This window comes from Macrotis lagotis, chromosome 2, assembly GCF_037893015.1.
Source record: "Macrotis lagotis isolate mMagLag1 chromosome 2, bilby.v1.9.chrom.fasta, whole genome shotgun sequence".
Taxonomy (NCBI): domain Eukaryota; kingdom Metazoa; phylum Chordata; class Mammalia; order Peramelemorphia; family Peramelidae; genus Macrotis; species Macrotis lagotis.
The window spans coordinates 268,823,573-268,840,685 of record NC_133659.1 but is presented as its reverse complement, the minus strand read 5'-3'; the positions used below and the strand labels follow the sequence as shown (position 1 = coordinate 268,840,685).

The 17,113-nt window shown below is 33.9% G+C and overlaps 1 protein-coding gene across 1 annotated transcript in view; it reads right to left on the bottom strand.

Moving 5' to 3' along the window:
* Positions 1-1,643: 1,643 nt before the first annotated feature.
* TRHDE (thyrotropin releasing hormone degrading enzyme) overlaps positions 1,644-17,113 on the bottom strand; it is a 475,008-nt gene continuing 459,538 nt past the window's right edge. The window contains exons 17-19 of the mRNA XM_074220778.1: positions 16,238-16,378; positions 13,048-13,129; positions 1,644-2,433 (exon numbers count right to left, since the gene is read on the bottom strand). Coding sequence (XP_074076879.1) covers positions 2,290-2,433; positions 13,048-13,129; positions 16,238-16,378 — 367 coding nt within the window. The 3' untranslated portion in view covers positions 1,644-2,289. The remainder of the gene's footprint in view (positions 2,434-13,047; positions 13,130-16,237; positions 16,379-17,113) is intronic.

The following is a 17,113-nucleotide window of genomic DNA, read 5'->3' as shown; positions in this document are numbered from 1 at the left end:
TAGATGAATAAGGGGGAAATGCAGGAAATTCCCTATAATTCATTCCACAGAATCAGGATGTCCATTTATAATATTTTTTTGTTTCAATTTTCCCAGTATATTAAGCTATCAGTGACCAATCCCTGGCATGAGTTCAAGCTTGCTTCCACTATATTCTTATTTTATGAACTTAATATTCCTGATCAAGTAATTTGCAAACACACAGAGTAGGGATTGGTAAAGCAAGCATTTTGGGACAAAATTTTTCACAACAATAACTAAGTTATATCAGTTCATGTCAATAAATTGATATTTGAAGACCTGGCACCAGACATCAAAAAGGCGTGCTAACACCATATTAGTGCCTTCCATGCAGAACGTTTAATGATGATGTGCATTACATGAATGCTCTGTTAGGAAATTCAGAGAGATGTGATAGACATTAATGCCAAAAGAATGGAATTCCATTTCAGAAGTTTGCTTGTTATATGGTTGAAGAAAATTGGATCTCTTTCCCATGAATTTCAGTTCAGTTTATGGCTCTGCTTATTAAGATTTATTATTTTATTAGCTTTTGTTATATCCTCTAGACACTGGTATTTGTTGTAGTAGTTTGCTAAGAGATCTTTGTAGGAATGGCAACCAGCCATAAGGGATCACTTTACAAGTACTTGCTTTATAAGCATGCATCATTTCATTTTTTTAGATACAATCAATCTGGTTGAAAATTATCAATGACCAATTTAAATCTGAACTGGGTGGAGTTTGACCAATGGGTATTTCTATTAAGAAGAAATAATATTTAAAATACAAATGACCTTTTGTTGACTATTCTCTGCCTTCTTGGTCAGCGTGGCAAAATCAACACAAAAGGAAAGCTTAATATAATGACACAAGAAAAGTCACTTTTCATTCCTAACAGATGGCACAACTGGTGTCAAAGGTCAATAAACACTAGTAGATTTGCTGAGGTATGGTTGTTTGATGGAGGACTGAGAGGCCACACACACACACACACACACACACACACACACAGGCACTCAGGGAGATTCTAGAATAGCATTCATAGCCTAGGTTACTTAAAGTGAAACATGAAAATAAAATAACATTGGAAAAATCATATTCTCAGCACTGAGTACACTATATAAATACATCTATGCATGTACATTTATGAATTGTGAAGATTGAGCAAAACAACATCAATACTAGATTTGACAACATGGATTTTCTTTTCATTTCTCCTTTTTCTTTTTCTAGAGTCGAGGAGGAGGAGGGAGGAATAGTCCTCTTTCTACCCCAACCATGAACACAATATCTGCCTCTTTATATTACAGCATTCAAGTGAATGAATGACTTGTTGGCACACCTGATTGGTTTGAGTTTCATGTCTATGCATTAGAACAAGACCCAACATTCATGAAAATGGCTAAATAACCAATAACAGTTTGAGGGAACCGTCCTGAATGTCTACTGCCTTAATTCTCCAGGAGAGGCAGGAGTCTTTCCAAGCAGTTTCAAAGTTTGCATAAGTTTAGAAATAGAGAACTTTTCATTGATCAGAAGAGGTTCATTGTTTTCAACATGTGGAGAATATAGTATATATATATATATATATATATATATATATATATATATGTATATATATATATATATATATGGTGCTTTCCACTAGAGATATACAGATATGTATGTAGCATCTAAAAGCATTCTATGTGAACATAGTCTTAACTCGAAGAATGAGTTGGCATCCTGATAATCACAGACAGACAATCTAAGTGCTCAGTAATTGGTATCCATTCTGTAAGGGCTATTTTATCTTTCACCCAAGTATTAGGGATCCTATAGCATTCCCCCTTTTTTGTTTATGATGACACTGATTGTCATAGATCTTCTTTGTGCTTTTGCATAAAGCCCATCCTGGACATAACATAAGTTCACATTCAAAATTTAGGACATCTGAAGAAACGCATGCTGGAATTATGGGCAGGACCCTATGACCATGCACAAATTACTCAGAAGTGTTGTCTTCCAAACTGACGTCAACATGCACCATTGGTATCATATTTTGTCCTGTACAGTGAGGGCTGGTAAGCAGTAGTTGCTACCATGCTTGCTTCTGATTGAAGAATAAGAAGTTTCCCCATACAAGAGGAAGCTGAAAACAGAACAAGATGAAAATGACCCTTCCCCACCCAAAACCCTGCAAATCCGATCTTGTCTTTGCCATTTTGATGTGAAGTATTTTCCTTTTGAATGATGCTACTTTCCTCTCCTGGCATTTCATGTTACAATGTCTTTAAGTGACACCAACTAGTGCCTGAGGGCTTTTCGTAACCAGTGGAAAAGTTCTTCTTTGTGATTCTTTTGCCATCGAACATTGGCTTCCACAGTCTCCACAGCCCGGGAGAAGGATGCAGCTGCTGCTCCATCATAGTTCTTGATGAAGTTTTTCAGCTGGAAAGATAATTTTATTTTATTTTATTTCATTTTATTTTATTTTAAATAAAAGTTCATTAATATCTTTTGTTTTGCATATATAAATTTCCTCCTTCCAAAAAAGGACACTATCCAAATAAAGGACACCAATATAACAAATAATTTTCTTTTAAAGATAAAAGGATGGAAAGAGAAAAATATCAGGAAAAACCAATCAATACATTAAAAAAACTGATAATATTTCCATTTTAAACACTCATGGACTATATATTCCCTACAACTCCATAAAATATGGAAGAGGTATCTTCTCATATCTCTTCTTTGGGATGAAAGTTATTCTTGTAATTCTGAAACATTCATTTTCATTGCATTTGTGGTATTGCTCTTGTAAAGATAATTTTAAATGATAAATTTGTATGTTTTGAAACAAACTCATAGCTAACATATGTAGACCAGAATCCTTGACATCCAAAGAGAAGGAATGTAGTATGACGTATACCACCCTAGACTTGGAGTTAGGGGAATATGGGTTTAAATCTTGTTTCATATATTAACACTATGACCCCCAAATCTCTACAATTCTCCAAGGTCATTGAACCCTTTTTGGTCTGTTTTCTCATCTGTACAATATGAATGCTCAGTTCTGCAACAACCATTTCTTAAGATTATGAGGATCCAAAGAGATAATGGAGATTAAAGTCACAAAGTGTCTTATCAATGACAATAATAGTATAATAGTTATAATATATAAAAATAAATTAAATTAAATTTATACTATAATAATTAAACCTCTATATTCATTACAGAAGCAATCCTGATTTGATTCAGTCCTGGTTTATGTGTTTCTTAGCTACCATCACTTTAGGCAAGTCATTTAAATTTTCTGATCCTTTTCCTCAACAGTAAAATAGGGAGAAGGATCTTGTGTTATTTCTCTCAAAGGGTTGTTGTGAGAATAAAGTGAGGTAATGATTGTGAGAATGCTGAGTAAACTGTAACGGGCTGTTCACATGTAAGATAGAATTATTGTTAATGAGATGTGACATGATAGCAGATCCTGTCAATTAGGTGTGACATGATTGGAGCTTGGGGACCTGTAAGGGGGGAAAAAAAGAGGGGAGTTGAGCAAAGCTTTCTGCTTAAGTAGCTCCTAATGCCCCTATTTGTTTCCCAAACAAATATGACAATAGACATATTGAATTTGTCATTGAGATGGTAGTGATAGCTAATGAAAATGAAAGGGGTATAATCAGGTTAATTCTGGTGTTAGGAAATATTCATTAAAATAGAAGGGAATAGGTCTATGCTGTCACCTCTGGATACTCTCTTTTCTCTAAGTTTTCTGGGAGATATTCTTGATTCTTCTCCTCCTACCTCTCTGACCACTCCTCAGTTTTCTTTGATGGAGACTGAGTTTGAATTAAATCATGCCTACTAACTGTAGGTGTCCCATAGGGTCCTGCCTGGGGTCCACTTCTCTTCTCCTTTTGTACAACTTCACTTGATGCTTTAGTCAACTTTGATAGATTCAATTATCATCTCTATACTTATTCTCAAATCTACTTATCTAACCCTTACCTCTTTGATGATATGCAATCTCATGTCTCCAACTAATTATTAACATTTTCATCTGTTTGTTTAGTAGACATCTAAAACTCAACATGTCCAAAAAAGAACTCATTATCTTCCCTTTATTCTTGACTGTCTCTAATCCTTATATCCAATCTGTTATCAAGTTCTATTCATTTTATCTTTGCAACATCTCTCAAATATGCCACCACCACCCCCATTCTGGTTACAGGGCCTTATCTGCTTATACTTGTGTTAATGCAACAGTATGCTTGTTAGGATGCCTGTCACAGATCTCTCATCCATTTTCCATTTATCCTCCTAAGTAATGTCTTGAATTCCAGAGTCAACTATGTCACTTTCCTACTGAATAAACTGAAGCAATTCACTATAACCCCAGGATCTATACAAAATCATCTAGTGTTCAAAAAACTCCATAACTTATTCTTCCTCCTCACACATATATTTTTCCAATATTCTTAAATTTTATTCTTTCTACAACCACACACACACACACACACACACACATTTTGATCCTGGCTTCCTTTCTGTTCTTTGAATAAGACCCAATTTCTCAGTTCTAGTCATGTTCATTAACAATTCTCCAGGCTTGGAAGACTCTCCTCAACTCCAACTCAATACTAACTTGGTTTCCAACAAGTCCTTGATATAATCCTACCTTCTACAGGATGTTTTTCTAATTCCACTTATTTCTAGTGCCTACCCCCTGTTGATGTCTTCCTGTTTATCCTGAATATAGTTTGTACATATTTGTTTGCATGTTGGCTCTTCTATTAGTCTTTGAGTTCCTTGAAGGCAGGGACTGTCCTTTGCCATGCTTTGTAGCCTTAGTATTATCACAGTGCCAGGAATATAGTAGGTGCCTAGTAAAAGCTTACTGATAGACCATTAATGCATTATTTTTCAAAGAAATCAAGGAATGATGACAAAGTTTCCTATGGTCAAAAATATTTACAGAAGTTCTTTTTTAAAATGACAAAGAGGGTTGGCTAGGTGGCATAGTGGATAAAGCAGCGGCCCTGGAGTCAGGAGTACCTGGGTTCAAATCTGGTCTCAAACATTTAATATTACCTAGCTGTGTGGCCTTGGGCAAGCCATTTAACCCCATTTGCCTTACAAAAACCTAAAAGAAATAAAAAAAAAATAAAATGACAAAGAAGTGGAAATTAAGAAAGAGTCCATAATTCAAGAAAAATTTTAAAAAATATTCTAAATGATGTAAAAGGATATTATCATGCCATAAGAAATAATACAAAAGGTAGTTTCAGTGAAACCTTGGAAGATTTTTGTGAGTTGATGCAAAGTGAAGTTAGCATCCAAGGAGATCAATTAATGTGACAGCAACACTGTAAAAAACAAATAAACTTGAAAGATTATTAGCATAAGGACCAATTTCTGAACAATGCTAAAACATATTACCATCATTTTAACAGAGAAGTGATGCTCTTAGACTGAAGACTGAGCACATTTTCTTTGGACATGATCAATAGAAATATTTGTTTTATTTATCTGAAAATCTGTTGCAAGGGTTTTCTTTTCTTTTTCTTTCCCTCCCCTCATAGTGCTATAAAAGAGGTAGGATGAAGAGCTATGATACACTAGTTGGAAAAACTAAGATTGGATCTATACATTCTGAAAAACAATTTGGAATGATGTAAGAAAATCTGAAAAAGTCTTTATATAGCCATTGACCCAATGATCCCACTACTCAGAAAATAGCCCCAAGGAAATCAAAGACTCAAAAGTAGAAGATTTCATGTCTTTCACAGCAATGTGCGTTGGTGTGAGTGTGGGGGGATGGAGTTAGCATGACTGAAAACAGAATGGGTGCCCATGGAGTCAGGAATAACTGGCAAAACTGTAGTGTATAGACTGCACCATGAGAAGCAATGCATATGATGAGTTCAGAGAAATATGAAATTTTTTCAAAAATTGATGCAGAGTGAAGAATAAAAGATAGAACTAGGGAATATATATACACACACACACACACACACACACATCCACATGTGTTTGTGTGTGTGTGTGTGTGTGTGTGTAAGCAACATTAAAAGCATCTGAACTTGGATCAAATTCTATGACAAATTCTAATATCTGATCAAGCTCCTACCACCAACATCATGCCATCAACTCCCAATTCAATAAACTCCTGTGGCTCCCTATTACCTCTAGTATCAAATATAAAATCTTTTGATTAACTTTTAAAGCCTCTCATAATTTGGCCCTTTGCTTCTTTTCCATACTCTGCACTCCTGTGACAATGTCATTTTATTCTTCAAACACTCTAACACTCCATTTCCCAATTCCAGGCATTTTCACACTGGCAGTCCTACATGTTTAGAACTCTATTCTGCTTCATCTCTGCCTCATGGTTTCCTTGGCTCCCTTTGCCTGTCTGCTAATTATCACCTTCTTCAAGAAGCCTTCCTTTGTTATCTCCAATTTATCCTACCCATTATACTTATCTGCATATTAAACTGGTACCTTCCTTAAAATCAGGAATCAGTTTGACTTTTCTCTGTATTTCCGGTGCTTAGAATAGTATCTGGCACATATGAAGTACTTAATAATTGCTTGCTAACTTGATTAGTGTCAGAGGACATTATTAAAACATATCTCTTCTATTAGGGGAAAGGGAGGACAATATAATTTGACATATAGTGACAGTTTTGGTCATTTTTATTTAAGTTCTTTTGATTAAAATGGAAGACACAATGGGGAGATATTTCAAGATATGCATATAATATTAAAAAAAAGAATTTTTTCACAGAACTCCTTCAAAATAATTTAAATGTTTATAAAAAATCCCCCTGTTGCCCAAATTAAGGAATTAAATGAAGGGATTCTGAGCAAGTAGGGAAAGTGAGCTATGGGTCAAAGGATAAAGTGCTTAACATTAGATGGTGCTATTTGGATCAATCATTCTAATGATCAGAATTGGAAAGAAGTAGACCAAATATGGTCAGGTTTAGACCAAGAAATTTAAACATTATCAAGGGAAAAAAAGGCACTCATTTGGTTGTAGATTAGTGATAATATATTTAAAAATTAAATCTTTGCCCTACCCCTAAATTCTTTTTTCTGTTTGTCCTAAAAAAGTGACAACTAATTTTTATTTATAAAGCTAATAAAATAAGAGAGGCTACATGTATCAATGGAACCTCATTGTGTATTATGTGAGATATGTGTTATCATATAACAAGCTCATTCTTATTGAGTATATTCTAGGAGATGGGAGAGGAGAAAGTAATTCATTTAAATTAAGACTAAAAGGAAAAGAAGAAGACTGAGGAGGATTTTTTGACATTAATTTTTCTTTGGAATTTTGTTTGATATATGTTGAACAAATGAATGGACACTTACGGTCATTCATATTTTTCTATGAGACCATCTGCTTTCTCCCCTTTCACCTTCCCTTTTTTCATAAGTGGTCTGAGCCAGGAGAGTAGTTCAATATAGTCTTTGTACTATACTTTGTACAAAATACTTTGTACTTTCAACAATATATACTACCCTTAAGACTGATATAGGTTTTTAAATTCAAGTTGAAAGGGGCCTCAGATGAGGAAACTGAAGTCCAGGGAAGGTTAGTGACTTCTCACATTCATTCTAGTAGCAATTTTCAGAGGCAGGATTTCCATGCAGGTCCAATGACTAACTCTAGTTTAAGCCCTTCTTGTCTACCAGGTGAAAATTTGCTCAACAGTTCTTTTTTCCCTCTGTAATTACTGGGGAATGCTTACCATAGATAGCCACCTCACAAAACAAATGTTTTTAGAATTGTGGTTGAATAATAGGATCATAGACTTAGAAACAGGAGGGTTCTCAGAAGATTACTAATGCAACCAACTCAATTTACAAAGGAGATGAAGACCTAAGTAGATTAAATTGCTTACTTAAGGTCACAGAGATAGTATTAGAGATAGGATTACAACTCGGGTGGGGTTTTTTAAAGGATTTTGCAAAGCAAATGGGGTTAAATGGCTTGCCCAAGGCCACACAGCTAGGTAATTATTAAATGTCTGAGGCCCAATTTGAACTCAGTTACTGCTGACTCCAGGGTCAGTGCTCTATCCACTGTGGCACCTAGCCGCCCCCAACTTGAGTGTTTTAACTATGGAACTTGTCAGTACTCTTTCAATTATATCATGCTAACATCTAGTGATGGATGATTTTATATATAAATGAATGAACTATCAATTTAAGAAATGTGTTTTATCCCATATCTTAAAGTTCAGCAGATGAGGGCACTACCCATCCATCAACATATCTCTGTTTCCTTGTAATCATTCTCCAGTAACAGGGCAGATTATGACTAAATGATTCTCTGGTCCCCAGATTCCTGACTGCAATTAAAAATACTCTATTCAAATATAGGGAAAATTGAAGACAATCATTAATTAAATAGCTCTTCCTTTTTTTCTTAAGTACATAAAAGAAAAGCTTTCAAATTAGCTTCCTTTATTTTGAGGGGAAAAACATCTCAAAAAAAGTGCAAATGCTTTCAAAACACAAATGCTTCAGGGTTGGGAACACACAAAGCAAGGATAAAAATTGAATTTCAAATCAGAATAATCAGAGACTTGGATAACTTAGATCAGGGTATGAAGGAATTTAAGTTGGTTTTAGGTAAAAAAAATCAATCCATGAAAATATACTGAATGTTTACTCTATGCCAAACACTTTTTCCAAGGATTGAGGATAAAAAAGAAATATAATCTGATGTGAGACAAGATACATGCATACATATGTATAAATATATATGTATTTATATATATACACATACATAAATACTTATATACATATACATAAGATACACACAGAGGAGCATCATTGAAATGTGTCTCACAGATGCAGAAGATGCAACATTAATTAAGTCAAGAATTCTAAGTGGCAGAAATAAGAAGGGAGATTATTCCACACATCAGGAACATCAAGTGCAAAGGTATAAAGATGGGAAATGAAGATATATGTCAAGGATAATTATTAGAAGAGTATAACTAGAGTATAAAGTAAATGGAAAGGAGTGATATGTGAAAAGATTGGGAAGATAGGAAGGGCATGTTGTGAAGAGCCATAAATACACATAGAAGAGTCTACATTAGATTCTTAAAAATGACTGGGAGCCACTGGAGTTTATCGAGGGTAAGGAAGTAACATAGCTAGATCTACCTATACTTCAGGAGAATAGCTTTGACAGCTTTGTGAGGGATAAAGTAGAGTGAGTGTGTTGAGAAGTGACAAGACACTAAAAAGGGAAGGTAGTCTCAGAAGTAGATATAAGAGGATATATGCAAGAGATATTCTGTAGAGGTAGAATAGATGATATTTGGCACCTGACAGGATATGGGATGAGTAAGAACAAGGAATATACAACACTGAGGTTAGCAGTTCCATCCAAAATAATAGGGAAATTCATAAGGGTGGTTGATTTAAGAGGAAAGATTACTTTAGTTTTAGCTATATCAGTTCAGTACATAGCTAACAATTACAGAGGGTATGATGAAATTATGATTAATTTCAGAGGGGATATAGAAAATTGAGGAAAAACACCAGTAAGACTTAGAGGAGAGCTCTTCTATTGGCAAAACTTTAATGCATGGTTTATTATATTACCAGCTCTTATTTGTTGCCATGGAATGAGAGAAAGAGCAGAGATCTTTGAATTCAAGTTTTGTTTGTTTAGAAAATATTTGAAACAATCTTGCCAATGACCTTTTACTAAGTACACTGCCAAGTAAGATTGAATAATTTAAATTTTCAAAATTGTCCAATGACAAAAGAAGGAAGGGGATGATGGGGAAGAGAGAGAGAGAGAGAGAGAGAGAGAGAGAGAGAGAGAGAGAGAGAGAGAGAGAAAATATCCATAACATCTATAATCCATGAATAGGCATGAGAAAACAAAGTCACTTTTGATTTAAGAAATTTCTTTTAAATTTAACAATTAAACTGAAATTCTTCCAAATCAGCCAATTTTCTTCTTCTGAGTTTCTAACTCAGTTGTATGGAATAGAGCCAACTTTCAAGTGTTGGCACCAAATCAATTCGTAATTGTCCCCAAACAATGTGTTTTTCACAGAACAAATTGTTAATCTCAATTAGTAATGTCAGACATACCCCTTTCAATACACACAGACAAATCCATTCAACTTAAAGAAGCTGGGAAGTGAATTGAGTTATTCATATTCATATTCATTTCTCCTATATGTGAATAATTCTATGGAAACAATAATAGTTTACATTTAAATGACACATTAAGGACCTCTACAACTGTCCCATAAAATAGATAATGAAAATATTATTATTTGCATTTCAAAGATGAGAAAATTGAGGCTTGCAGAGTAAGTGAATTGCCCTACATCACAGTTATTGTATGAAGGTAGAACTATCTTCTTTTTTGCTTCTAAGAAAATTCAAGATATTATTTTATGGCTATGACTAAAATGATACTCATAATTTATATATACATATATTTTATATATATACATAAATATATATATATATTCTATACCTATCTGTCCCTCTATCCATTCATCTATCCATTATTCCCTACCAAAAATCTCATTGTAGTCTAAATGTCTCCAGTTTCTTTAACTAATTCTCACTCAGAATTATCTTGAAACTCTTAAGTAACCAGGTTGTCCTACTTTGGATATTCCCTAGACTATCAACATGTTTCAAAAAGTATTTGGTGCCCAGATTCCTGACATGGCATGACCAAGTCAGAGTTGAACAAGATCATCTCCCTGATTTTGGACATTTGGTGCTCTATGCAACAGGTTTGTATTAATCTACTCCACTATCATCTCATATTCTGTGGTGTCTAATATAGTTGTGCGCTCTCTCTCTCTCTCTCTCTCTCTCTCTCTCTCTCTCTCTCTCTCTCTCTCTCTCTCTCTCCCCTATCATCCTTGTTCCCTTTCTTCCTTTCTTCATTGGACAATTTTGAAAATTTAAGCTATTCAAATTTAAACTATTAGTGTTTGGTTTTGAGAAAGTCACATTTGCCAATTCCACCCCCCCAGCCCCACCCCAGGTGAGTTAATTGATTTTATGAGAGTTCATGTCAATGAATGCTATCCCACACATAGGCTTTGCTCTGCCCCCAGTCCTGGCCAATAAGAGGAGTAAAAAAGGATATAGCCTTAATGAAAAGGAAAACAAAAAGACTATAATGTTTTAATTATGATTCAATAGCATCACCTTTATATATATATTACCTACATTTTTGTGAATCCTTTACAGATAAAGATTTATTGGCTTACCTAAAAGGACTGAACTGTGTCAAATGACAATGAGATTATTTTTATCAATAAGTCAAAGAAAATGGAAATAGTGGCATGAAAATTTTTATCTCACAGAAAACTATATCATAATTATTTATGGAGCAGCTAAGTGGCACAGTGGATTGAGTACCAGATCTGAAATCAGGAAGACTCATCCTCCTGTTTCAAATCTTGCCTCAAAAACTTAATCAGTAAAAGCAAGTAAAATTGTTTGCTTCAGTTTCCTCATCTATAAAATGAGCTGAGTTGAGTTTCCTCCTTTGCAAAAGTTGCTGAGAACAATACCAAGTGGTGTTCAAAATAACTTAAACAACTAAACAGCAACAATAATTACTTATATTTAAAATACATTTGCCCAGATAGAATAAATTATAGTCAAGTTATTTGATGTACTGAGTTCTTCAGAAGCTAAAGTTATATTGATCAAAGTCTTTATCTGTTTTATGTTGATTCTTTATTATTTTTTAGCTAGGAGAGAAGTTTGTAGACAAAATTCACCCCTCTATAGTCTATTATCTATTGACCTATTATCAGATTGTGGCTTAATTGTTGTGTATCTTTAAGCTTTCATCAGTGGCCATGAGAATGATTACTGTTGATTGCAGCTCCTTTGTAGTCTCCATCACCCGAGTCATCACTATTAAGATTTGCCCTGAATCAAATATCCTCCTGCCAGTGAGAAAGGGATGGTGGGAAGTTCTACCCTCAGGCACTGGGTCAGTCTACAGGAAAAGTCTTTTAAACTCAAACATTAAATTGCATTGCCCATTCTGCAGGGGGGATAAGCTAGAGCACCAGCAGACCCACGGAGTGCAGAGAGCTTTGCTCTCTCTACTACTCCCTGAGAAAGAAGGCTGAGCCAGGTATTAAAGGATGGAGCAGAGTAGTCAAATTTCAAGAGAAAATAGTTGATGATAAATGCTTCAAAATTATGTCTGAGGCTGAACATTAACATGATTTATATTCAGCTTTCATTTTATTGATTCCTGAGATGTTGATACACCCATATTTAAATATAGTGATAATAGATAGAAATTTCCAGGTGAAGAAATTTGGAACCTTCTTTGTAATTTATAGTCTTTGAGTTTCGAGATCTTTGGAAAGTGAAATCAAAGCAAACTAATGACTATACTACAATTTTTCCCCTCTTTAAGCACTGATAATTGAGATATCCAAAATGTGGGAATTACCAGTGTGCTATTTCCACTATTGGTACAAACTGCAAGTTGTCTACAACTTTCAGCCTTTCTTGCCTGGCACTAACAGATAAATGACTTACTTATGGTCACAAAGTTAATTAGTTGATAAGATCTGAACTCAGATCTCACTGTTTCCAATTCAATCAACTGAGCCACTTTATCATAATACCTGGAAAGAATTCAATTTTGTTTTTTTTTTAAATAAAAACTATTGAAAATATTTGGGGCAGCTCAGTGGTACAGTGAATAGAGCGCCAGCCCTGGAGCCAGAAGGACCTGAGTTCAAATGCAGCTTCAGACACTTAATAATTGCCTAGCTGTGTTACTGTGGGCAAATCATTTTATACCATTGCTTTAAATAAATAGAAAAATTTTAAAATAAAAAAATATAATGATACTTCTCAGATATAAATTATGTAAATAATTATCTGAAAAAAACACTTAGGTCTTGCTTTTTTATACCTTTCTTTCTTTAAAACACATAATAAGAATTAATCTCCTGGAAAGAACTGCATGAAAGGTTTTTAAAACATAAAGACATACTTAAAAATATTTACCTCATGGAGTTCACCTTCTGTATTAAGAAATTCTGTGACTCCACTGATAAGCTTGGAGTTCATAAATAAAGCTTCTCCATATCTCCAAGAAAAGAAAAAGAAATAATTCAACATTAGCAGATGCAGTGATTTAAGAAATGTCATGAATAATTTTAATAATTCCATTAAAGGATTCCTCCACCCAAATTCCACACTCTTGTCCCCAGCTTCAGGCTAATGCCAAATAGATATTGGCCAATGCCATTTATTACTTTGTTTACAGAACCTGGAAGGTGAAGGGACTTTCACTGTCCAGCTGCTAGGCCTGGTAAATACTTCAAAGGACATTCTTTGCCTTTCAAGTTAAAATTAAACTTGAAATGCTGAAATGAGAATTGTAGTATGTTTCCAATTCAGTCCTTAAAAAGGAAAACCTTAATGCTTTTGAATATTAAAGTGGTCTAGTTGCCTGCAACCATGGCTGAGCTGGAGAATGAAAGGGCAAGTACATATATGACTTCAGCAGACTACCCAAGCTCATCCTTTTGAGAATCCCCCATTTGTCCTGTTAGCTGGTAATGGTCTCCAGATCAAAATATTTATACTTTGAAAGCAAACCAACCTCCCTTAACAAATGCTGACAATAGTAATTACAGTTTCTAGTTTTAGGATTTCAAAACAAAGACAATTAGAAAGTAATAGCTTAATGAATATATTTCACTTTTCCACATTTTGGTAAGGGTGAACTATTAAGACCTTTGACAGTAGGTGGTGATATCTGACTTTCAATGATTTCTCTCCTTACTGCCACTTTTTAGAATTCTTTAAGATTCAGTTCTATTGCCTTTTTTAATAGGAAGTCTTTCTCAGAGCCCCATCTTGACTTTCACCTTGACCTATTCCCAACTGTTTTAGCCTTCCCTTCCAAGGTTATCTCTCTCCTCTATTTAAAGCTTTTTAAAATTAATTAATTAATTTATTTATTTCCATGCCTTCTTTTGTCATTAAGTGATGAAGTGGTTAGGGCACCTGACCATGAGTCTGGAAAAGCTGAGTTCAAATTTGGCCTCAGATACTTCCTAGCCAGGTGACTCAGGACAAGCCACTTTACCCCATTTGTCTCAGTTTCCTCATCAGTAAAATGAGCTGGAGAAGGAAATAGAAAACATCTCCAGTATCTCTACCAAGAAAATACTGAATGGGGTCATGAAGAGTTGGAAAAAATTAAATGACTGAACGAAAACACAAAAGAGTGATTTAATGACTTTGAAAGGGCAGTTTTATATCTTCTTTGCTGGAATCTCCTTGGTGTATGGAGGACAGATAGAGACATTTTGACTTTAGTCTTCAGATGTGTGAAGCAATAGAAAGAGGCCTATGGAAATTCACTCAATAAATTTGAAGACCACAAAGCTATGATTTTTTTTAACCCTGAAATAGTCAATCTTTCCACAATCCCAAATATCATAAGCCATAAAGAAAAGGCTCACAATGATATTTAATTCAAAACAAAGATGATAAAAATGACTTGCTAGGCTTTTGTTAATAAAAACCCTTCATTTACATGTAAATAAACTAATGTTTTGCATGTCACTATTCATGAGGTCTATACTATAGCCCTGAATATCTTCTAAGTGAAATGAATCTTATATTAGGATATTTTTGGATGCTCAAATAGCAACAATATTAAACCCTGACTTGAACCTATGTGCAATATTGTATTTTAATCTAGATAAAGAATATCAGTAAAAAGTTCTAGTATTTTGTATGTTTGTTTATTTGTTTTTTTGCAGTTGACAGTGTTGATACATTTGGATTCCAAAAATACATTTTTATGCTCATAAAATACATAGGAATTTGAAGGAAATAAATTATACTGAAATACTAAATGTGTAATATATTTAAATAATATATAAACCATATTTATTATCTGATATAATTTTTAAATTTTAAGAAATTTATATATATAATTTATACATACATCTAGGCATATAACAATACATATAAAACATATATATATATATATATATATAGAAACACATACATATATATATATGCATATGTAAATGTATAGTCAAATTCATAGACCCTAGGTTAAGAACTAGTAGGAACTTGCTAATTTAAAATAATTTTATATTTTAACATAAATCACAACCAATAATCACCTACATACATGAAACCTTTCAACTACAAAAGTTGCCAACCATTCAAGGTTCTAAGTTGAAAATGATGCAAATAAAAAAAACCCTACATTCCAGGATCATAAATAATTTTTTTTGATGGTGAAATTTCTGTATGTACAAGAGTGAGTTAACATGTACATATCCTTTTGGAAAAGACTTCAGGTACACAAGGGGCTATAAAGATGTACTTACATATTATGAAAGTTAGAAGACATTTTTTGAGAAAGAAAACAACTTTCTCTGGACAGTCCTGGGACAATTATTGAGGAGGGAAATAATTGCTCAAAGATAATTCTTTTCCTTCCATCCAGTATTTACATGCCTGATTATAAATTCAGTTTTAAAGTACCACAGAGATAATCACTGCATTAAATTAACATTTATTACAAAATATTCAAATATTTAATAAAATCAAACACATGGGACTAAAGAAATCTCACTATGAAACAAGGAATCCTTAGAAAGAATAGAACTGTGTCTAGAAAGCTAAAAAATTATGTAGATTCCCTTAACCACAAAGCTCTCTATTTCATGTGTTCAAAGCTGGTAGTTTTTAAACATACTGGATAAGGTTGTGGGATAATTGATTTAGAACTAGAAGGGACCGTGGAGACTATTTGAGAACAATATTCTCATTTTACATCTGAGAAAACTGAAGCACAAAAAGGTAAAGGAACTTTCTTAAGTTCACACAGCTTGGGGCTGAGGTAAAATTTGAACCTAGATCTTTATTACTCTAAATCAACCCTCCTAACACTTTCCAAAATTTTTTCTAGATAATTAAAATTTTATCCAGTTATCATTATGCCAGCATTCTTCCTTTCTATAGTCATTTCAGTCATATCCAACTTAGGCTATAGCAAATGATGCTAAGTTTCAAGGAAGTAATTAAAGCCTTGTTTGAGCCAATTAGAACCCCCCCCCCCTTTTTAGATTTTGGAAACCTCAGAAATAAGTTGTGTCTGGCACCATTGTGAGTCACCATTCATATCTTTATTGAAGTATGAAAGTTTTATCTTTGCTTTTACCTTGTATTTAATATCTTCCATTTATCTCTGAAAAACTTCCATGCAAGATCTCTGCCATGTGGATTTCTAGCCACATGGATTATGACATCAATTGCATCTTGATCCAATACCACTTCAGAATTCAGTGATAGATTCAGAAGCCTTTAAATATAAAATGGGGGTAGAAAAACAGGAAGGAAATGAGTTTTATTCAGTTGGGTTTTTTTTCATCTAAGAATCTGGTTTTTAAAAAAGCATAATTGAATTTGTCACATCTTTCAAAGAGGAGTCTAGGGTCATGGGAGTCAGACTAACATTATTTAATAAGAAATAAATTAACTGAATTAAAATTGAATTTTAAAAAACTATTAGGCCAGACTGACTTGTCCTCCAGGCTTTATGCATAACATCCTTGAACTATATGATAACCTATGCTCTTCAGAACTACTGTTTATGTTATTCTATTTATTTGAACATTTCAAATTAAAAAAAAATTGTTTGATCTTCCTAAAGTGGAATTTCTTCCTTTAGATAATAAAAGTTGTGGCCATGATTATTTTCCTTAATTCACTTGACTGATATTTCTTTAAAACTTAGAGTCTCCATGATTTTTGTCAGTACTCTTCCATACCTGTTAGTTATTTTGGGGAGATGTTGGATAACAAAAAATAATGGTCAGCTCCTTGACTTAAGAGTCGAGTAGATGGGGGTGGCTAGGTGGTGCAGAGGATAGAGCACCAGCCCTGGAGTCAGGAGTACCTGAATTCAAATCCAGCCTCAGACACTTAATAATTACCTAGCTATGTGGCCTTGGGCAAGCCACTTAACCCCATTTGCCTGGCAAAAAACTCAAAAACAAACAAACAAAAAGAGTCTAGTAGAACACTCAATTTTCTA